This window comes from Labrus mixtus, chromosome 18 (genome assembly GCF_963584025.1).
Source record: "Labrus mixtus chromosome 18, fLabMix1.1, whole genome shotgun sequence".
Taxonomy (NCBI): domain Eukaryota; kingdom Metazoa; phylum Chordata; class Actinopteri; order Labriformes; family Labridae; genus Labrus; species Labrus mixtus.
Window position 1 is genome coordinate 15,372,056 of NC_083629.1, and position 22,543 is coordinate 15,394,598.

The window sequence follows — 22,543 nt, forward strand, 5'->3', positions numbered from 1 at the left end:
TGCAGGTGCGATTTTCTTTGTACCTGTACGGGGACTTTAACGGTTCGTTGGTGGTGGCAATAGAGGAGAATGGGACCACCACCGCACCACTTGTCTGGGAGAAAAATGGTCAGTGGACGGATGACTGGGAAGACGTCGCCCTGCAGCTGACTGGTCTTCATTATGGGTACATATAGAAAGCAGAAATGGCTGTCATTTGCTAAATGATGCTACTTCTTTACTACAAGTTGTTTTTGTACACATATTGGAATTGAATTTCTGTTGCTTTTCGTTTAAAGACAAAAATTGAAAATCTCCCAATACATCTATATGGCATGTGCTGTGCTGCAGGTTCCACGTGAAGGTGACGGCTGTGTGGGGGGAAGGTTCTAACGCTGATGTCGCTCTTGATGACATTGCCATTGGAGCAGCCTGCTTTAACAAAGGTGCACTTTAGTTTTCATACTATCAATGAATGCTTTCGACAGTAACAGAACAGCTAGCATTAAGTTCTGTGTAAACAAAGGCAATAAGGAAGAAGACTGCAAGCAAAACACCATGGATGTAAACAAAAACATACATTCAGCGATTCAAAAACCAGCTTTGTAATGTTCCATGAGGAAGAAAATCAATCAGTTTGTCTGTTAATCTCAAATATACAAAAAAATTGTTTTGGTCAGAGACACGAAATCAAAGCATAACTTTTTATTGTTTACAAGAACACTCCTGCAGGGCACTTGTGCCCACAGAGACCAATATCTGCAAATGTCACGCAGGCTTCCTTTATGGCTTATAAGACTTAAAAGCTAATGATGCCCCCAAAGGATAATACATCTGTCTGAGCAGCAGTATCCAGTTTCTCTCCTAATTCCTTTTGAAATAAACCCTTTTACTTTATGAAATCTAACTGATGCTGAGTAAAAAATAGGAGAGCAGAGGAGTACAGGAACTTCACTGTTCAGACTGACGACTGCTGTCTTTAGCTGTGAGCTGTGCAGGCTCGAAAGCACTTCTTTAATGCACAGTTTCAATGTGTGAGTGTTTGAAGAAGGATAACCAACAATGTATGCTTTTCTGTAAACGCTGTACCGCAAAATGTGTGCCAACATTCCTGAGTCAACGTTGGTTTAGTGTTTGGTCGTTCATTCAGACAACCTTGAAAAAGGAAAAATATTGTTTCTGTTCTCTTTGAATGGTCTTGGATGGATTGTATTACTTTGAATGGTACCAGAATTAATACTCTGTCAGATTGAAGTTCCGCTCTTGGATTAAAGGAATATGTCTGTTTTTGTTTGAGTGTGATCCAAGTGATATATTTGTTTAAAACTCAAGTGTTGCTCTGCTCCAGTTGTGCAACACATTTTCTTATCGCTACCATGATCAGTACAGGACCCTGGAACTTTTTGAAAAAATAAAACTTAGGCTAATATTTCTCCCTGTATCACATTTATGATCTCTCTGTTCTGCCATTGTTTCATGCTGGAGAGGTTCCTGTAGTGAACCAAGACCAGGCAGGCTCTCATTGCTTGCGCAAGGTCATTGATTGTGTATTTGTTTCATGGAAGACCCGTGTGGAGGACAGTGTAGTGGTCACAACATTTTGGTTTGAGAGAAGTGCAAATAACACTCTGCTGTTAAACATTTACCAAAACAACAAGTGGAACGACGAAGCATGCAACATTCAGGACGTCTGCATGCTACATAGCGGATGAAGAGGACTGAGGGATTCATACACTCATGTGTTCCTGCTGAAGAATTAGTGTGAGGAAACCATGGTAACCTTTCGTTGAACTGTTTTCTTCCCCCATTAATTTGTGTGGCATAAAGATGTCATGCTTCAGTGATACCAGTGACTCCTTTTCTCTGTCCCTTTCTCAACCTTGGCTTCTTCCCTCTCCTCAGATCTCAACTCTCTCTTTACCATGGAGGACTTGGAGGATTTCTTAAGCCCTCTTCCAGAGCCTTCAGCCTCAGGTAGATCCAGTTGTCTCCTTGGATACCTTGAAGTGTACCTCTTTAATCCCTTCTAATCCGTTCAGCATGCAGAATTTGCATAACAGGTGGTGGTTTGTGCCCTCTACGATAGCTAATACTTGACTCTTTAACTTATATATTCAGCTGACCAGAATCTTTAATGAATCCTGCATTCATCTATACCAGGGCTTTATTGCAAGTTACAGTTACTCAACTAGATGCTTGGCTACATGTATGCTTCCGTTTCCATTGTTTAAAATTGAATCCAGGTCAAACACACTTTTTTCACGTCTAATTTCCCCCCCAAAACATGATATACAGTATCTCCAAATAACTCATGAACGTGTTCCCCTTTCTCTGTCTTGATTGCTCCAGAGGTTTCTTTGATGACGTGGTGGTTTAACTCATGCGGGGCCAGCGGTCCCCGCGGTCCGACCCAGGCCCAGTGTGACAGCACCTACAGGAACAAAAACGTCAGCGTCACTGTGGGAAAGGAAGGCTCTCTGAAAGGCGTCCAGATATGGAGGGTGCCTGCTACCAACAGATACCTGTAAGTGATCATCTTTAAGGTGGAAGCCAACTGGTCAGATATTTGTGCAGGTCGAAGTCTGGTGACATGACTGCCATACTTGATCCCAAAAAAATAAAGGTATATGGCTTTAAACTAATGACATTAGTCAGTGAAGCAGCCGTCCTGTAGCTCTGGTCAACATGATCCTTGATTACAAATACCTTGATCACTGTAGTTTATTTATAGCAATACCAGATAAACTCTCCTGACGGATGAATATGCACGAGCGAAAAATATTCACAGCTGAGAAGAGTTACCACAAAAATGTGCGTTTTTTTTAGTCCTTACTGAGGAAACACTACAGTGCACAGGGGATTAATGATATAACAATTATTAAACATAATCAAGTTAACATCGGCCACACGTCTAATGGAATATAATGAGCTTAATTGATTTGAAAGAGTTATTCCAGTTACCAGCGTTATTCTGACAGATGGAGTTGTACTGTTTTTTCACACTTTGAATGTTATTCTGAATGTTATCCACAGTATTTCTAGGCGCTCATAGAGCAGATAATATTCCTCTACATGTATTCATACTGTTGTTTCTACAGAGGGGAAAATTAAGAGGCATGAGTGCATGGTCTGGGGACCGAATTATTCTGCCAATTGATTGTTGTTTTGCAAGATCAAAACTTGCAGCAATTTGATTGTCTTTGCACAGCCAGTCATGGGACCTCATTATCACACTGACTGATATAAGAAGAGGCTGCAGAAAAGTGACCATGGATTTACAGGGTGTCGAGCTAAATTACACACAGCTGCACTTCATGGCAACACCATCAGAGAACGTCTGTTTCGAAGAGGAAACTTAAAACCACATGTGGCTGTGTCTGCGTTTGTGACAGAAGCCTTTAGCCATTTGCTCTGGTGTATTTCTATAGCACTATGTAAACTGTGAGGCCTGAGCGGAAAAAGTAGTATCTTTTAATCACAGTATTCAATTCTCCTGTGGTGCAACACTTTCCCTTCAGGATCTCTGCCTACGGGGCTGCAGGAGGGAAAGGAGCCAAAAACCACAACAAACGCAACCACGGGGTTTTCATATCCGCCATCTTTCCTCTGGAGAAGGGAGATGTTCTTTACATCCTAGTGGGCCACCAGGGAGAGGATGCGTGCCCAGGGGTGAGTAGGGTGAGAGCAAGGACAGACTCTTAAGGATGTGTGTGTTAATCCCTCTGGGTAGCCTTTTACCAGGGAGCCAAAAGTGTGACCTTGATTTAAAGAAATCTTGCCTGCTGGGTTCATTCTTTTCTGATGCACACTTCTGAAGTTGAATTTCCCTCTCCCTGTCTTAGAGAAATCCCCTAACCCAGAAAATCTGCCTGGGAGAGTCGTCTGTGATTGAAGACAACCTCAGTGAAGAGGCTGGTGCAGAGTGGGCGGGTGGAGGAGGTGGAGGAGGAGGAGCAACCTACATCTTTAAGGTGATTGAAGATATTTTGTGTAGTTTCAGAATTGTTTTCCCTTTCTGTTTGTTTGTTACCTCGTGGGGATTAAGTGCACATAATGCGAGTCATATAAATGTTTGTTGACATGTCAACGATTGAGCAGGGAGTTTTAAATGTAGATAAGACAACATCTAAAGGTTGGGAAGTGTACCACAACAAAATAACAATTCAAATGATTGCTTCCCATTTCTATTCTGCTGTAACTGATTTCATTAAATGAGAAGGATTAACAGCGATGCTGTCTTTCAGATGGAGGGAGGGGAGCTGGTTCCTTTGCTGATTGCTGCTGGCGGAGGAGGAAATGCATATATGGAAGACCCAGAGTCCAGTTCTGACCAGATTCCACTGGAGCAGTATGAAAACAGCACCATAGCTCCCAGTACGAGCGGTCGAACTGGTGCTGCAGGTAGAATTTGTTCTGTTCGTGGACAGACATCTGTCTTTGAGGTTACTGCTTCTATACCCTGACACAATGTAAGGCTGGACGGATTTAGAGCTCACATTAATCTGAATAAGTGACAGGAGTTGTTTTATTAGTTCTTTAATCAAAACGTATTTACAGTGAAGGTTGAAAATGTTGTTTTAGTCATTTGGAGTAAGTGTTTTGTTGAGAACCTTTAAAGGGCTTTTCCCCCCAGAATTATGCCAATGTCATGAGCAAGAATCTTAAACTTTCATAAAAATACATGGATAAAAACATACTCCTGCGTACATTTTTGTATGTGACGAGTTGGAGACTTGCTTTTTTGAGAGCAGTAGAAATCACGTGAAAAAGGAAAGGAAACCTTAAGGTCACATTGTAATTACAAAATGATTCAAAACTTCTCGATCAGTTCGTATTTTGCTGATATAATTTGTTATGAGGATGAATGAGAAACCCCCCACAAATGAAACCTTACAGCACAGTGTTTGTTTTATAAATGTATGACATTGACATATGTTGCAGTGTTTCCCCTACCATTTTTTATAAAAAAGCTGTAAACCTAGAGGAAACACTGTGTTGGTATTAGCCTGGGTGGCACTAAGGTTTGGCTGCAGACTCAGGTGTTTGACTACAAAGATGTTAAGTGTCTTTGTCAACAACAAGCTCCTTTTTTTCTACTCAGTTGCTGAAATGCGTGTAGCCTTCAATGACATCGAGCTTTTATGTGATTGAGAGCGTGCTTTTCATTTTTTCTAAAAGGCAGTGTCGCCCATAGAGACATGCCGGCTAAAAACCCACGAGATGATCTGTCTGCTCAAACGCTTGCAGTGTCATGGGTTTGCACGCATACTTGCTCTCACACAGCGGGATGTCTTTGACCTGTGGAAAATGGGATCATTCTGCATCATATTTTCTTTAAAGAAAGACATCCACGGCAGAGCAGTTTCTCTTTCGCTGCTTGAACTTTCTTAATCTCCTCTAACCAACAGCAACTCAACAAAGAACATCTATCAGCTCATTGTACCAAACGCTCCATGGGACTGTTTTAGATACTGTACAGATCTGAGTGAGGAAAATGTAGCTCTGGGTACAGGATGAGTTTGTGCGTGCATATTTGTGTGGCTTGATGTTGAGCTGGGTCTGGAATTTCTGAAACAGATCACTCAGCCATCAAATGAGAACTTCAGGTGATAGTTAAAGAACTGTCAAACGTTAAGAACTCATTCTGGACATACATATATGATATATTTGGAAGCTGCTTTGATCTGCTCCCTGCTTTAAATCGGTGGTGGTGGTTCAATATGTCGTCTCTATATTTTATTTCATGGTAGAAAAGGGCGATGTTTCAGTTCCAAAGTGTGAATATAAAGAAACATCAATGAAAACAACTGTTGAGCGTGGCTGTGGGTGTTAAGTGCTAAGCTCAAGGCAACAGCAGAAACCTCTTTTCCAAGGAAACTGAATGACTGACCCTCACAGGTCTCCCCACCAACTGCTGGTGAACAAACAAAAGAATCACTACCAAAAAACAGTGGACAGCATAATTGGCTGTTTTCTCCCAGTGGAGGTTTTGGCACCTCTTCTAATTTAGTCTCAACTAGACTGAACTCTTTCCTTGAAACTTGTCTCCTTGCTGAGACTTCGTGATAGGTCCTAACACACAGGGTTGGGCTTGATTTGGTGTCTGAACAACACGTCCATCAGCTCGCTCCTGCTGCATGACTCTGCAGCTAATTCAAAGTGCTCTGTCAGATTTACAGCCTCCAGTAAGAGCTGAGGAGAGCCGCAGCTCTTACTGCAGAAATGACTGCCCATGGTCAGCCCCCGTCTTTTAAAACACCATGAAAACAGCTGAAAACAGCTGAAAACAGTTGTGTAATGTCCTTTGTGGCTCTGGAGAATTACAGGTCAATAAAACTCAAACATACAGACTTGACTCTTATACACTTAACTTAAAGATACACTCCAGCAACAAAGACAAAATGTGTATTTATTTTATATTTATGTAAAGGGCCTTTAATCAGGGAAATATACAGAGCAATAAAAAGTGCCTTGCTCAAGGGCACCTGGACAGTGCTCAGGAAGTGAACTGGCACCTCTCCAGCTACCAGACCAATTTCCTTACTTGGTCTGCGTCGGTTCTTGAACTGGCAACTCTCAGGTTCCCAACCTGAGTCCCTACAGACTGAGCTACTGCCAACCCATGTTTTGATTGGTGCTGGGTATTTCTGACCCATCCTTTTTGTGTTTCTTTGTAAACGCGGGCCTGGTGGCCTTTGTGTCTCATCTGTAGAGAGTTTCTTTGGTGTTTAATTTAGTTTCTTGTCAGCTGCTCAGCAGCAGCGTTTTTGTTTCTCCTTATCTCAGGGAGCCTATTTGTTTTGCTTGTAACTATTTAATCACTGATTTTAGTGGTTATTCCTCTGGGATAACTTTAAGATAATTGGATCCGCAATTGTGTCCCACTCTCGCGTACCAGGAAGATATATGCAAGGCATGTTTATATCAAACCATCTGGATCCCAAACTGACATTACTGATACTCGAAATATAACTTTATGACAGGAATTTGCATTAAAATCACGTAGCATGAAGCTTTTAAGGTGCAGTGATTTCCAGGAAGTGAAGATATAACAAAATTAAAACACAATTGCATCCTTGAAAAGCTTATCTGTGGCTGTGCATCAATTTCAACCTCATTTTAATTCAATGCTCAACTTCACATTCCCCTAACATTTTGAAAAGCCAGGACTTATTACTTGAAGTATTTTTAAAGTTGTCCCTGCAGGTTCACATTTGACAACAAACCAACAGAGGTTTATTCTGCATACAATCAAGTGAACTCCATTTTTTACTGACTCAATCTCCACAGATCCATCACGCATGTAAGGAACACAGCATCCAGCTGTGCCTCGAACCTCCCTGAATCCCTCCAGACACATTTAATCGTCAGCTGTCTTAGCAGCCTTACTGTGTGTATTTGAAATCTGCTACAAAATGTCCTGAGAAAGTATTCCAGTGAAATAAAGTTTGGGTAAACGGCCGCATCCGTTCTCAGGATGAATAATGTTAGAAGAGAATAGAATAGATATTCCACTCGTGAGGATGCTTTCAACAAGTCCTCTGTAGGCCTGGATGAAGGGCAGATGACTTGTAGCAGCCTGATGAAGTACAGCTGTTTCTGTGGTTTGGGCCAAGCTCAGGTTCTCAGAGATGTGAAGCCCAACTTATAGCTGGCAGCTCGCTTCAGTGCAGTTCCTTTGATGGTGACAGGCTGAAGAGGGGGGGCCTTCCTCTTGAAGTCAAGTACTTTTTGTTTTGTTTATATTGAGAACGAGGTTGTTATCCTCTACATATAAAGTGTTTTTGATCTGATCCATAATTCCTTTAAGCTGATCTTTAATCATTGTATCTATCCTTACTTCTGTCTGACTTAGCAGCATTGTGTTTCTGTTTTTATAAGCTATAACCTCCCCCCCCCCCCCCCCCCCCACACACACACGCTAATATGTGTAATATCAAAGTTTTTAACTTTGTGTATGTTTTGTGTTTCCTGAAGGTGGAGGAGGAGGCTGGAAGGACAGTCCCAGTGCTAACCTGAGGGCTGGAAAGTCTCTGGTGGAGGGTGCTGAGGGGGGGTCATCGTGTCCCCTTGCCCTGTCCAAACTCAGCTGGTCCACCTATGGGGGCTTTGGAGGTGGTGGTGGAGCTTGCACAGCAGGAGGGGGTGGAGGAGGTTACAGAGGTGACACTAATCTCTCAGCTATCCTAACTACTGCTTTACAATTCACAGCTTCACAGCTTATGAAGAAAAAGTAAATCATCATGTGTGTGACATGATGATTTCACTTTCTTAAAGTGTTTATGTGACTTAATAAATGCTTGTGTGGCAGCTGTCTACAGTTGACACTTAATTATTCAGTCAAGAGGGAAAAAATGGCGACAAACTGACATCTATAAACAGATTTTAAATGGTTTTGACATAATTCATAAAGCTGTCTGATAGGCGTGATCACAGCATAATTTTCCTTTGACAGGAGGTGACGCTGCGGTGACGGACGAGATCACGGCTGACGGCCAGAATGGAATCTCGTTTATTCATCCAACAGGAGAGATTTTCCTTCAGCCTCTGGCAGGTGAGACTGACGCAGCTCATCACATCAAGATGGACTGAAGTCAGTGATGCTTATTCGCAAAGCGGCTCCGTCAGAGTGCAGAATAGAAAATAGAGGAGGACAGAAAAATAAAGAGGAGAGTAGGTACAATGTTATAGTGTCATAAGTTACTTCAACTTGACTTGATGTTTTTCTTTGTCAAACTAGAAACTAGAGCAAAATCAAGGTGTAACCAGAGTAAAAAATAATAGAGACAAGTCGAGGAAAGAGAAAACATTTACTAAAGAAATCCTTGACATGCCGATGAAATCTCTGGAAAAGCTTGGAAATAGTTGATAAGAATCCTCACACAGAGTTTACTTTCAAAACTAGATATGTAAGAAAAAGAATGAAGTAGAGTCCAGGGTTACTTGTAAAGTAGAATTGAATAACCAATGAAGGCTATTAGATGAAGTAAAAAAAAATGAAACAAACTAATAGAACAGCAAATGCAGATCGGGTGAAGGCTGTTTTGTCGTACTAAAAGAGGCTGCATTGAATGAGTGCAGCTAAAGATGGGCGGTCACATTGTGGATCTTCTGCTAAAGGTTACCTCGCCATAAATGAAATGCAAAAAAATCACAAATGAAAAGAAACACTGATGAAAAATAAAAATCTTAAGTGAAGAAATGACTTGGACAAGAAATTCTAAACAAGCCGAAGTGACATGATGCGTGTGATTTCTACTCTATTCAACACAGACATGCTGGTGAATCACAGGCTCTCTCAGAGCGGGGACATTCACACTCAGTGTCATTTTTTTTTTAGTCTTTCTGTATTTTATTAACGGTTATATAACACAAAGTTGCATCACAGCTTATAGCCTTTACGGGAACAAATAACACTCGACATGCTTGATCCCAGAGCAAAGAGTCACTGCTGGTGTAAAGATTAAATCCTGAGCTCTTGGCTTTCTGTGCACTTAGCTCTCCAAGCAGTTGATCCAGCCAATACCTCAGAGTTTACCTGTGTATGTTTGCCTTTGTGTGTGTGTGTGTGTGTGTGTGTGTGTGTGTGTGTGTGTGTGTGTGTGTGTGTGTGTGTGTGTGTGTGTGTGTGTGTGTGTGTTTTTGGGTGTGTGCTTGTACCTATTTGTGCAGCATTATCTGCCTCATCCCTTTGGGCCTACACTCTTGCACATACATATGTGCGGACATGGTTTTTTTCCCCTCCTATTTTCTTGAGACTACCAACCATCTGATTCTCATTATGCAGTGGGAGGAACAGGAAGGCAGTCAACTAATTTACAGCCTCATGTAGCCTGTTGCCCTCGGACAGACAGTCCTTCATTCGCATGTGAAAGAGGCTGTTGTTGTTGTTGCTGCTGCTGCTGCTGCTGTGTGCGCTGCCACTCATCAATATCCAACACAAGGACTGCAACTGCAGTGTTCAAAAAGACATTCAAAGCAAGATGCAAACAAAGTGTTAAATTAAATTAAGTGGTAATAATTTAATTTTAAAAGAGAAAAATATGTTTTTTTTTGTCTGTAATCTTGTTAAATCATCTTCTGGCCTTTAAGGAGATGATGAGCTTTAATATATTACTCACATGGCAAAAGCCTTATTCATAAATATCAATCAAGAAACAAAGGAACACTGTTTATGTCACAGATAAATGTTCAGTTAATAAATAATGATACATAAATGTGTTATAGAATTATTTTATTACTCTGCTTACTGCTTTTTTTTAATACCACATACACCCTTCATACATCTGGAGCACTTTTCTTTACCCTTTAGTTTTTGATTAAAAGTTGAAATGATGGTTGCAGGTACAGTGACGGAACATGTTGCAAAGACATGTCATTAATGTCATAAAAAAAACAAAGCATCACTCTGTGGTTATAGACGATACTGTGTGTGACTGGGATTTACAGAGAAAATGTAACATGTGAAATATCACCATCTAAGGGTGACCTCCCTCTCTGTCAAGTAGTTTGAGTCCAATGTTTTGTTGCATCCTTTTGTTGAAATGTGTTCACGTTGTTTCTCCAGCCATGGAGAGTCACGGCGAGTGTGAGATCAAGGTGCAGCTGAACTGCAGCCACTGTCAGACACAGAGCTGTAAACGGGATGAAGACACCCACCTCGTCTTGTGTCTCTGTGAAGATGACGAAGTCCTGGCCAGTGACAATGTTACATGCATCCGCACAGTGGGTACGTAATCACTCCTTTAACGTGAAACAATTAATCTCCTCTGATTCCTTCCCCATCCAAGCAGACAAAGTAAATATCCTACAGCCTGTTTTTAAGTCTGCTCTCTTGTTGTCTTCTCTCAGCAGGTTCCCAAGGCTTGGCTCCACAGGGCCAATTGTCCTCGTCTTTGATCTTGGCAGTCGTGGTCTCCACCATAGCGAGCGGAATCGCTCTGATCTGCGCCGGCGTCATCCTAAGTAAGAGATGCTTCCAGTTCTGTGTGCAGTCTGTGCCCTCCACCTTCAACCGGCTGTGAGCACAGCTGCACAGACAGATTCTTCCAGATGTTACTGACTACAGAAAAAAAGGAACACCTTTGATAACTTTTGGTTCAGATGTCCTTCTCTGGCGGGGAGCCAGATTATAAAAAGAGCTGCGGAGAGGTATGGCTCTGGGTGATATGTTGGTAAAACAAACGGAAGTGAGCACAAACGGACACTTAAATTACAAGCACTTATTTCAGCTCTCCTTTTGGTAGCAGGTCAATGCTATACATTCATGACTGTCTTTGGGGGGCAAAGAGTATTTAGCTGAAGATTTAAAGTGAGATAATGAGTTTGATTGCGGTTAAATATCACATTATTTTATACTGTATTTAACGCAAACCTATTATTCCAACAGACACTTAAACAGTAGAGTTGTACTATCGGGATTTCTGCGTGTGACTTTGATATCAAATTCATTTTGGGCTATTAAAGGCAGGAACAGAGGTTTGACATTTAACCAAGAAGTTCCTCTCAGTTGGAGATGTGCACTGATGAGTGAGATTTGATGACCGTAAAATGTCAAGCGTTAAGATTGAGTGGCTCAAAATATAGACATACAGATTTGAACATCATGGGAAAATAGAGGAGAGTGACAAAAAAAAGAAGCTTTCAGTTACTTTGGGAATTGCACAGTGACAACAAGTTGTTGTTTTTTTTAACCCTCGGGCATTGAGTACCAGGACTCACACGCAGCACTGTGATGTGGTACTGACGAGAAGTTTGGCATCTGTTTTGGGATGAAGACATAACTAGAGATCTCTTTGATAATTTTTTGATCACTCATGATTCTTGCACAGGCCGACTTCTCGGTATAGGAATAACTAGGGAATTAATAGTTTTTGTATTTTTAATTTTACTACTCTGAGGCAAAAAGACAAAAGACAAAAAACTATTATGTAATATGAACAATTAATATAGCATTATCTAATGATATTCATGTTGCATTGGTGTTCACATGGCTCAGAATATATTTTTTATTGTTGACTAATTTACTAAATCTTCACTCAATAACTGGCGCCATATAACACTATAAATAGAGTTTCATTGCAGTGTTAAGAACAACATACGCTTCAATCATAAAGGAAAGTGAGGGATTATTCGCAATTAACGCTTTTTTTTTGCACATCTGTCGTCTTTTTGACAACTGCCTGCTGTAGGTACTTAGGAAGGGAATCGTGACAGATTGGTCGACCCCTTAATTCTCCATCAAGAGCTGTTCAAGGTGTTGGAGTAAAGCAGAGTCTCTCGTGTCCTCTCCATCACCTCACTGAGAGTGCAGAATAATAAGTGGAGCTCACTCTTGAAGACTGGCTCTCTCTTTCCCACAGTCAGTTTTTTCCTGAATCTATACTTTGTGTAGGGGTCTCTGGAGAAATCAGCACATGAGCTCTGTCTGAAATGAGACCGAGGCATTAACAAAAAGCAATTTTGGTTTTGAGTTAAGTGATACATGCAGTTAACCTCCGGCATGAAAAGTGAGAATTAAAAATAAGTAAAGGGTATTAAAGGAGCAATATCTCATATTTCTCATTGGAGCTGAGCTAAGGAATGTCAGTTTTCTTGCCAACCTTAGAAATATCTGATGACCTGAGAAGACAGTTTGTATGGAGCTGCACTGTACAGTACCACAACATTTTCTGTATTACAGGAACACAGGAAATGAAAGCGAATCAGCAGATCAGAAAAATGTCACATCCTGACGACCACTCACTTTTCATTTTGGACCCTTCTTCAGCTTTAATTTGGTGATAGACTGTGCATCAAAATATCTCCCGATTTCATATGCAGAGCACATTCATACTCTCATGAGGATGACTGTCATATTCTTAATGGACCACCAGAAAGAAAACATACACATCTTCACTGGTGAACCTTTAAGAACTAAGAGATCATAAGCTTGTGTTTTTAATTGTCCAATACTTTAGTATTACAAAGGTTCAAATAAAACAGGCAGATTACCTCTCAGTTGATTACACGATTATAGTTACAGACCCTCATATTAGATTATTATTATTTCGATGTAAATTCAATTTGTGAATCACTTGTAGTTTGAAAACTATTGGTTTGTGTGCAAAAATAATAATATTAAGATAATGAACATCAGAGAAAAACAATTCTTCCTCCTGATGATGCAGATGATCAAAACAGTTATGGGTGATTACTGTTTTTATTAGGAGGTGAGTTGTTTAGGGAAAGATGCAAAAATGTTAATATTTTATACTAGGGAGCAAAGCTTGGAGGTGAGGTTAAAAGGTCGGTATGTAATTTTCTTCAGATACACGGTGTTGTGAAAATAAAAAGTGCTTCAAAACAATAATGCCAAGAATCTGATTTCGCTTTGGTAACGCTAAATGTCATCATACATATTCACTTTGTGCAAACGGAGTATAATCAGACAGATATTAATTGCAGATGAGATGATTGTTTCAAACAGCCGTCAAGGGAAACTGCATGATACTGTACTCATGTAATTACCAGACAAAGTGCAAACTAATCTGACTTCTACACACAACATAATCGGGAAAACTTTTTCTTTTTTTTTTTATGAAAAATGATTGATCTACTCAGTCTGACTTCTGCGCTAACTGCATTGTGTGTAAATGTGTGAATTTAGAAGTGAATAAATCAAATACTAAAACAAAAACATGACTTCTCTGCTCTTACGTACTTGTTCACACCAACACACAAGCTTCAGGCTAATGGTGTCTCTTCACCTGAGATTTCCCCCATGCAGGGAGGTAGTCTGTTCCCTGGGCACCCCATCGTCTCCTCCCCTTCCTCTTACTTCTCCTCCTCAACCCACTCCCGATCCAATCCCCCCCCCCTCCTCTGAGTCACTAGCACCTGCACCGGGCGATGGCTCGACGGCACCTCTTACCTGCACGCAACACCCCCCTCCCTGGCAGACTACCAACCTGCATCGGGGACATGGGCTGCCTCCACGGCGGGTGAGTCCAAAACTCACTGGCACAGACAGACTAGGAGCAGTAACCAAGGAGAGGACATCCCACATGAATCCTGCAAATATATAACGTTTGTGAGTGGAAGGACTTGTCTTCTTAAAGGAGAACTCCACTGATATCCAACATGTGAATACTGGTCTTGGGAGGTTCTTGTACATTCATCAAAAAAGGCTTTTGCAACTCCAGCATGAGCTGTGCAAAGTCTTATAAATTGATGATGTCACTCAGTTACTCACTTTAGTAAGGCTCCAAGTTGAAACTGAAAAAAACCCAAAAACGTTTGGTTTGGATTTTGAATTGATCGGTGATCAGATCAGGTGTGGTTTTCTTACAACAGTTTCCCACCGCTGTAAAGAAGAATGTTGATGCGGCTTGACCCCTCCTTGTGTAACTGCTCCTACAGTTAGCAAATAGTCAGGAGGTTGCTTCTACAACTTGTATGCAAGTGTGGGGTCCAGTAAGGGTAATGAGTTTTAAAAGCATTCTTAGCTGTTTAAGTTCTATAAACCTGTCTCTGTCTTGTTTTTGTCTTTAGTGTGGTACCGCAGAAAGAACTACCTGCTAGCAGTGAGGGGACGTCTGCAGAGTCCAGAGTACAAGCTGAGCAAGATCCGCTCCTCCACCATCATGACGGACTACAACCCCAACTATTGCTTTGCAGGGAAGGCGGCGTCACTCAATGAGCTGAAGGAAGTACCACGCAAGAACATTACGCTTCTCAGGTACTCGGATGCCAATTTCTCTACGAGCGCACAGAGCACCTTCATGCTAATGTTTGTCCTTCAATCAATGTATATTTTCTTTTGTGTTTTGTAGAGCTCTTGGCCACGGCGCTTTTGGTGAAGTGTATGAAGGACAAGTTCTGGGAATGAGTGCCGATAACAGTCCCATGCAGGTGGCAATAAAGGTCAGCTGTAGCTAAATGTTAGGTGGTAGCTCCACCTGATGAGTTATGTTAATCATAGATAATTAACTCAGCAACAACTCACAGTGTTGCCTCGACCTCTTCATTTAAAAGGTCACACACAAACGAAGGATGCAAAAAGACAGCGTGTGTAATGAATATGTAAGGAGAAGGATTATTTGCTTTACTTGCTACACAATGTTAAAAAACGTAATGAGCTGGTTTGATTTTTTTTAAAAGAATGATGTCATGTTAAACCCTAATGGCTGCACAGATTGATAGATGGCTGGAAAAGAGAACATGTTCAGGCAATGCCCTCAGATAACTTAGGCTTGAAACTACACAGGATCAAAAAAGAAAAAAAAAGAACCAAGTGTGCTCCACATGGGTTGGCCCGCTTTTCAATGGTCTGCTGATTAGGCCTAATGATGTCTCTCCTGTCCTGCTAGGACTCTCTCCGACACGCACACACACCTCTAACTGCCTCCCTGTCTCTTTCTGCTCCACAGACTCTTCCAGAAATCTGCTCCGAACAGGATGAAATGGATTTCCTGATGGAGGCGCTGATTATGAGGTGCACCATTCCACAGCTGTTCTCTTGCTGTCTTCATCACACATTGTTCACACATTGATTCCCCCGATGCACCCTCTAAAAGCTCACCTGACACGTCAATGTGAAATACGCAGCAGCAGCTGGCTTTGTTTTATGGCCAAACATGTTCCTGTGAGTGTGAGGAGATAGCGACTGGAGCCAGAAACTTCACTCGCTATAAATCAAATCAATAAAACAATGTTGAAGCACACGCATTGGCCTCCAGTTTGATTAGCTTATTGCTTCAGCTAATTATATCAGAAGAAAACGAGTCATGGACAATCATGTATGAAGGGATATTCTTTGATCTCAGTTTAAGACAGATAAGTGCTAGTTGAACATCTGTTCGTCTTTTTTCTATGTTTTTAGAAAGACTACTTTTGATTGTCTAAGTTAATGAGCTGCAGTGACATGAAGCCAATAAAACCTTTTTGTTTTCTGTACAGAAGTCTCGCTTTGCATGCACACACTGCCGATATGTTCGCTTCTGGATTGAGTAAAAACCCGAGCAGGATTATGAGCAACATGTTGAAGCCACACAGGTTGTCTCCGTTGATTGAAGGGAGCACAACATCTTTCTCATGCTACCCTTTTAGACCTTTCGTTCATCCAAATATTTCTATTGTAATAACCGTTACCCGAGTAGCCAAGATACTATGTGAACCTGTCGGACAAAAACACATCCTCAGGTCCCTTTTTTGATGATCTGTGCTGACAGTTTTGTCCCTGTGCACTTTGTCTTTAATTGATTTATGATGAGTGGGATTCCATACGATTCAAAAAGTCAAGGGTACATTTGCTTCAGAGTAAACAAAAAAAGAGAAAGAGTCAGCGATGTTACATACAGTTATATAAAGGCAGACAAGGACAGATCAAACAAAGGCTGAGGTGCTTCTAGAAGTTGTTAGGAAAGATATTTTCATTGATTTGTGGTGTTTTATTACAATTGCAAATTAAAGCAGGAAACAATTTACATTTCCTAAATACATTTTACATTTTGTGTCGTGTGTTTGCTGAAGGGATAAAACTACATGTGACATTGACACTTTTTGCAATGTCTACCAAGTTAAACATAGCAAGCACATGAAGCCACTGCTAACTCAAGTGATGCTCACTGTTTGTACATGCAGCAAGTTCAGCCATGACAACATCGTGCGCTGCATCGGCGTCAGTCTGAACATCCTGCCACGATTCATCCTGCTGGAGCTCATGACTGGAGGAGACATGAAGAGCTTCCTGAGACAGAACAGACCACGAGCTGTATGTGTGCACTTTACATGTGTGTGGTGTGGGGTGTGATGTGTGTGTGTGTGTGTGTGTGTGTGTGTGAGGAGGGTGTGTTGGTGTGGTTCACTAAACTGAGCTCTGCTGTCTCCAGGGCCAGACCTCTTGTCTCACCATGCGAGAGCTGCTGAGGATGGCCAGAGACATCGCCTTTGGGTGTCGCTACCTCGAGGAGAACCACTTCATACACAGGTTGACACATCTACTGCGATTTAAATACAAATAAATATAATATGATATCTAGGTTGTATGCTTTTATGTGAGTGATCACAAAAACGTCATAATTGTGGACTAAATATTCCGTAGCACTGAATGAGAGGATGTTTGCAGCAGGACACACACATTTTACACCTATGTAAATTCTGTCCAAAACTGCCACTGCACAGCATATACCCATATGTTTTAAAATCTCCTTTTTTAAAATGCGATTATTATTATTTTTGGTTTATTTTTGGAGCTTCTAAGACTTCTTTTTAGAGAGGACAGTGGCTGTAGTAAAGAACCAGGATGAGAGGGAGGGGAATGAAATGCGACAAAGTGCTGAGTCAAACCTGGCCCTCCCGCTCTGAGGACTAAAGTTCCTATACATGGGACACATGATTATTGTTTTTTAATAACGATTATTTAACTTTATTTGAGAAATTATTAAATGATTTCGGTTAGATAAGTGCAATAATGTAATTACATTTCATAAGAAATCTTGTATTTTTCAGGGACATAGCTGCTAGAAATTGCCTTCTTACTTGCCCTGGACCAGACCGAGTGGCCAAAATTGGAGACTTTGGAATGGCGCGTGATATTTACAGGTCTGTATGCCTTATCTCCAGCGTCACGCCAGTAGTGCACACAGCATAGTACACTGGAGGACCAAACATATTTACCTACTAAGTTCATAGCCTTGTGGTGTTTCTTCAAAAATGATGATAGGTGGACATTCCTACATCAGATTTCTCTTCTTTTTCTCCAGAGCGAGCTATTACAGGAAAGGTGGTCGTGCGATGCTGCCAGTCAAATGGATGCCACCAGAGGCCTTCATGGAGGGAATCTTCACCTGCAAGACTGATACATGGTGTGAATACTGAACTCATGATATATACATGATGAGCCATAAAAGTAGAAGTCCACAAGTGTTTTTCATTCTAAAAAAGAAAAAATAACTTTTGGTTTGAGACCTCTTATTACAGGGGAAATGACTTTGAACTGACACAAAGTGCAGGGAAACAGACAACTCATATCAGATGATGTATTGACAATTGGTAAACAGATTTACATGGAAAATCATGTGAAACAAAGCTAAAGAGCCAAGTCGTTGTTTTGAGTGGTGAAAAGTATCAGAGCAGCTCCTCTCACATCATTTGAATACGAGATAGTTAACAAAAGCAATTTTATTAAAAAAAACTTAATCAGACAGACCTACAGAGCAGAATGTAAAGAGAACATCTCTAAAGACAGAACAGCATCTGTATTCAAGATGCAGCATGAACTCTGTAATCAACACCCTGATCTCGTGTGCAAAATGACAGTTCAATAACACTGGCATATTGGGGAAATTACCGGCAATAAGAAGGGCCCAAACCAATTATACAATGACCAAAGAAGAAAGTTATTTAGCAAAGTAGATCAAATACCATCCAAAGTTTACATTCGGAGACAAGAAGAAAGATTTGTTTCGGATCAAGTTTGAAAAAGTCTGAGGTTTAGAGTCACAAATCAGACATTTTTATATGAAGACTGGGTTTATACCGCGGTCCATAAAACCAGTCAAACGTGTTGGTGGGATCATGAATACGCTAGAATTAACCACAGAAATATATTAAAACTCCAAAGAGGCAAATTCTTTCTCAGAGTTTTTTTTTTCTGGAGGAATCTTTTCCAGAGGGCGAGAACAATTTGGCAATCAAGACTTCTGGTTTGTGTGGCTTTCTGTTTAATTACTACAACCCTATTTCTGTGGGAAAATGCAAAATGTGTTTTGACATCTGACTGCACATTCAGGAAGGATGTAACAGTGCTACAAGGAAATGGATGCTCAAATTTAGCAAAAAGGTGTTGAGGTTTTTTTTTTTACCAAAAAATGATATAATCTGCTACAAGCAATATAGTAAAGAAACATTTTATTTGCTGCCTATAAATATTCTAAACATGAACTTCCTGGCAGTCCTGTTACACATTTGGACTGCACACTACTTTTTAAAATACAGTAATTGCTGTTGGCTAGGATTTTGAGACCCAGCAGCAAAAAGAAATAGCGTAGAAAAGAGAAACCACTCTAAAGGCAGCTCGGGAGGGTTGTAGTTTGATGCAGAGGAGTTAAAAGCTTTTTCTTATTCTGACACGGCTTTCAGCCAATATGTGATTACATCTCCAAAGAATTCTTTGGAGAAAATATATGTTATTGACTTTGCTCAGTCTGAGTAAGATGAAAGAGGGGAAGGTTCAATATGTCATCAATTTGATTGAGTAAACTCAGTCGTTGAGCTGTGTCTCCCCCTGCAGGTCATTTGGAGTGCTGCTGTGGGAGATCTTCTCTCTGGGTTACATGCCGTATCCCTGCAAAACCAACCAAGAGGTGCTGGAGTTTGTCACGAGTGGAGGCAGGATGGATCCTCCAAAGAGCTGCCCGGGGCCTGTGTGAGTGTTTACCGGTGCTTTGATGTGATAGGTTCAAGGTTTCAGGTTCCCTGAGTTTAAAACGTTTTCTACCAAGACAGAATGTTGTGCTGCTGCACATCGGATTCTCTGTTTGTGGAATCAAATTGAATGACAATCATTTTCAAAATTATGATAATTCTTACTTTATTTGGAGATCAAAGCTTTACCTAAGATAATAACTAGTGCATAGCAAACCTTAGACATACAGGGGCGGATCCAAGGGGTGGCCCAATTTGCCCCCCTTGTCAAAAAAGTCTGGCACTGCCTCTGCATACATAAGAACTTATTGTACATCATACTCTTTTAGAAATAATTGCACACATCTGCTTTCTCTACTACCTTTGATCTGTTGAACTTATATGAAGTATCTATGAGAAAAGATGGCGTTGATATAATGAGTTTGTGTCTGTTACAATGCAGCTATCGGATCATGACTCAGTGTTGGCAGCACTGTCCCGAGCACCGGCCCAACTTTTCTTCTATCCTGGAGAGAATTAACTACTGTTCTCAGGTATTCTTTTTTCCACTCATGGATGTACAGTATATACACAACATCCACATTAAGGCAATATACATTTTGAAACTATTCATTTTTTCACCCTTATTCCACCTTTTTTCTTTTTCTTCTAAATTCAGGACCCAGACGTGATCAACACCCCCCTGCCAGTGGAGTATAGCCCCAACTCTGAGGACAATGGTGGTTTAATAATCCGTCCCTCTGACCACACCTCCTCCAGCCTCACTCCTCTCCTGGTGTCCCACACTGTTCCCCAGGATTCCTCCCAGCTTGGTCTCTCCTCCCTAGGCCTGGGTCCCAACCCTCTTACCCCACAGCCCACCAAACCCCGTCTCCTCCTCCAGAAAACCCAACCTGTCCACCAGGAAGTAACATCATGTCGTGAAGCTCTAGAGCCATCCTGGGCTGAACCTGTACCCGCTCCAGGTTTGTCAGCCGCTACCGCGTGTGCAGGAGGCCACTGGCTCCACCCTGAACCTCCTCATCACCAGCCCTGCTCCAGGAACAGCTCCTCCTCAGGGAGCCAGAGGCTGAAGAACAAGACGAAGAACCTGTGGAACCCCACATACGGTTCCTGGGTTTTGGAAAACTTCAGGGGGAAGAAAACACTTTCTCACACTCAGTCCATGCCGCTCTCAAGCTCATCTACCAGCAGCTCTAACACGCAGGCTCCTCCGACCTGCAGCCCGACTTTAGAGAGCCGTGACACTGGATGTGAGAGCCCTTCAAGCTTCTGCACCTCCTCAACTCCACCCCCTTCCTGCCAAGCTCAAGCTGCAATGAGCCCATCATCCCATAAGATGCCAACTGGTGGCAGCTCTAAAGCTGGTCTGGACCTGGCTAAGCTGCAGAGTTTTCCTTGTGGCAACGTCAACTACGCCTATGATGAGCAAAGCTACGAGGCAGAGAGCCTGCCTCTGGTGAAGCCCAAAGATCCAGAAGCCATCACCAACACCAGCTCTGCCCCCAGTGTGTCCTCAGGAACCAGCCTGGGACTGGCGCTAGGCCTCCACACTTCCTCTTCCTGTATGCCCAAGCTGCTGCTGAAGCGCCACGCCAGCTACGGACACGAAGACGTGAGAAGACACACCAAAGCTGAGAAACCAACGCGGGACAGAGACTCAGGTTTTTCTCTGTCCGAAGATCTCAGTGTTACCCCGATCTAAAGTATAACAGGGAGTCATAATTATATAAAGATTAAATCGCAGCTGGAGTCCCTTTTCTCACAGCCCATGACATTAGTTCTGGATTTCTGGAACAGGGAGTACCTTCACAAGACCACGACATCAAATTATCAAGAGTTCCTGGAATGCTGGAAAACACTCGAACCCTCACACGCCACAAAAACTCCTCAACACTGTGACACAAAATGCAAACACTGGACTCAGAGCTCCATACAGGGCTTCTGTTACACTGGTAGCTGAACGCTGAAACGAAGGACGTGAAGCCCTGCAATCTCTGGCTGACAGAAGTATCTGCTGTTTAGTATCCTATTTTTACCCTTTTGTTTTGTTTTTTATGAAAGCTTTGGTAGTATGTTTTTTTTTGTTGCATCATAGTAACTTTTTTTTGTAGTTTGTAGTTTGCAGTGTACAGTACGAGCTAAACAGGATGAAAAATATTGAGCCATTGGGAAGAAAATCTCAAAGCATGCTATTTGGAGGGAAAACTATAATGTCAAAGGTTTCAAACTCAGAAAAGGTCTGAGAGTTACCAAAACATTTACATCATACATCAAAATCATATTAAAGTACACAGTACAGCCAGGTTAACTTCTAGGATTCAGATTTTCTTTTACCCTTACTAATGTGAATATAAAAATGCCTAATAAACTGCAATGACAGGGATTCACTAAAGTTAATCTGTTGGGGGAAAAAAACAACACTTTGTCCCCTAGTTTTTTTTCCAAATCTTCCTGTACAAATGGAGTTTGCTCTGTTACAGATCTCAACATATTGATAAATAATATTCGTAAGCATAAGACCAAGATCATTTGTCGAACTTTAACTTGAGGTCAATCACTGGGACCTCCTCCAGGTTGATGCTGCTGGTTTTGATCAAATGATCAAAGAGTCACTACTTTCTTTTTCCTGATGTCTCAATATTCACCTGAACTGTGGGTGGTGTCATGGACGTATAGGCTTGTAGAGTTTGCTGGGAAAATATTTGCTATTTTTGTACTTACCTTCATACAACTGGACTAACCCATTGCATTTGTAGCTGTTTTATTTGTATGCATTTATGTTATTGATGGATTTGTATTTGTAGTTGATCACTGCCATTTGATACCTCTACGCTGCATCTGCTAAAGCAGTGCCAGTAGTTCCTATGTTTACTCAGCAGGGGGAGGTATTCAGCTTTTAATATAGCAAACATGCTGCTGCAGGTAACTCATTGGAAACAGTTAAGACTCAACTGTTGAAATGTAACTTCAGTATTTATGTTTTCAAGTTATTCTTGTTTAATCAATTAGATAGATTTGTGTTTTTATTTTTCACCTTAACATGTTTATTCTTTTTTATTTTGTAAATAAATAAATTCATTTCTTTTGAATACATTTATTTACAAAATAAAGCGAGACATTTATTTATTTTGTAAATAAATGAATAACAATACAT

At 41.3% G+C, this 22,543-nt stretch overlaps 1 protein-coding gene across 4 annotated transcripts in view; it reads left to right on the forward strand.

Moving 5' to 3' along the window:
- Positions 1-21,092, forward strand: part of ltk (leukocyte receptor tyrosine kinase) — a 46,750-nt gene extending 25,658 nt beyond the window's left edge. The window contains exons 9-29 of one of the 4 annotated variants that reach the window (XM_061062394.1): positions 6-166; positions 331-425; positions 1,882-1,953; positions 2,329-2,503; positions 3,498-3,657; positions 3,822-3,950; positions 4,224-4,380; positions 7,957-8,142; positions 8,435-8,533; positions 10,547-10,708; positions 10,831-10,944; positions 14,512-14,698; positions 14,793-14,883; positions 15,390-15,454; positions 16,603-16,732; positions 16,851-16,948; positions 17,470-17,562; positions 17,724-17,825; positions 19,253-19,387; positions 19,829-19,919; positions 20,045-21,092. In XM_061062394.1, the coding sequence (XP_060918377.1) occupies positions 6-166; positions 331-425; positions 1,882-1,953; positions 2,329-2,503; positions 3,498-3,657; positions 3,822-3,950; positions 4,224-4,380; positions 7,957-8,142; positions 8,435-8,533; positions 10,547-10,708; positions 10,831-10,944; positions 14,512-14,698; positions 14,793-14,883; positions 15,390-15,454; positions 16,603-16,732; positions 16,851-16,948; positions 17,470-17,562; positions 17,724-17,825; positions 19,253-19,387; positions 19,829-19,919; positions 20,045-21,091 (3,549 nt within the window). In that variant the 3' untranslated portion in view covers position 21,092. The remainder of the gene's footprint in view (positions 1-5; positions 167-330; positions 426-1,881; positions 1,954-2,328; positions 2,504-3,497; positions 3,658-3,821; positions 3,951-4,223; positions 4,381-7,956; positions 8,143-8,434; positions 8,534-10,546; positions 10,709-10,830; positions 10,945-14,511; positions 14,699-14,792; positions 14,884-15,389; positions 15,455-16,602; positions 16,733-16,850; positions 16,949-17,469; positions 17,563-17,723; positions 17,826-19,252; positions 19,388-19,828; positions 19,920-20,044) is intronic. The other 3 variants (XM_061062395.1, XM_061062396.1, XM_061062397.1) reach the window with 3 other exon arrangements.
- Positions 21,093-22,543: the final 1,451 nt, after the last annotated feature.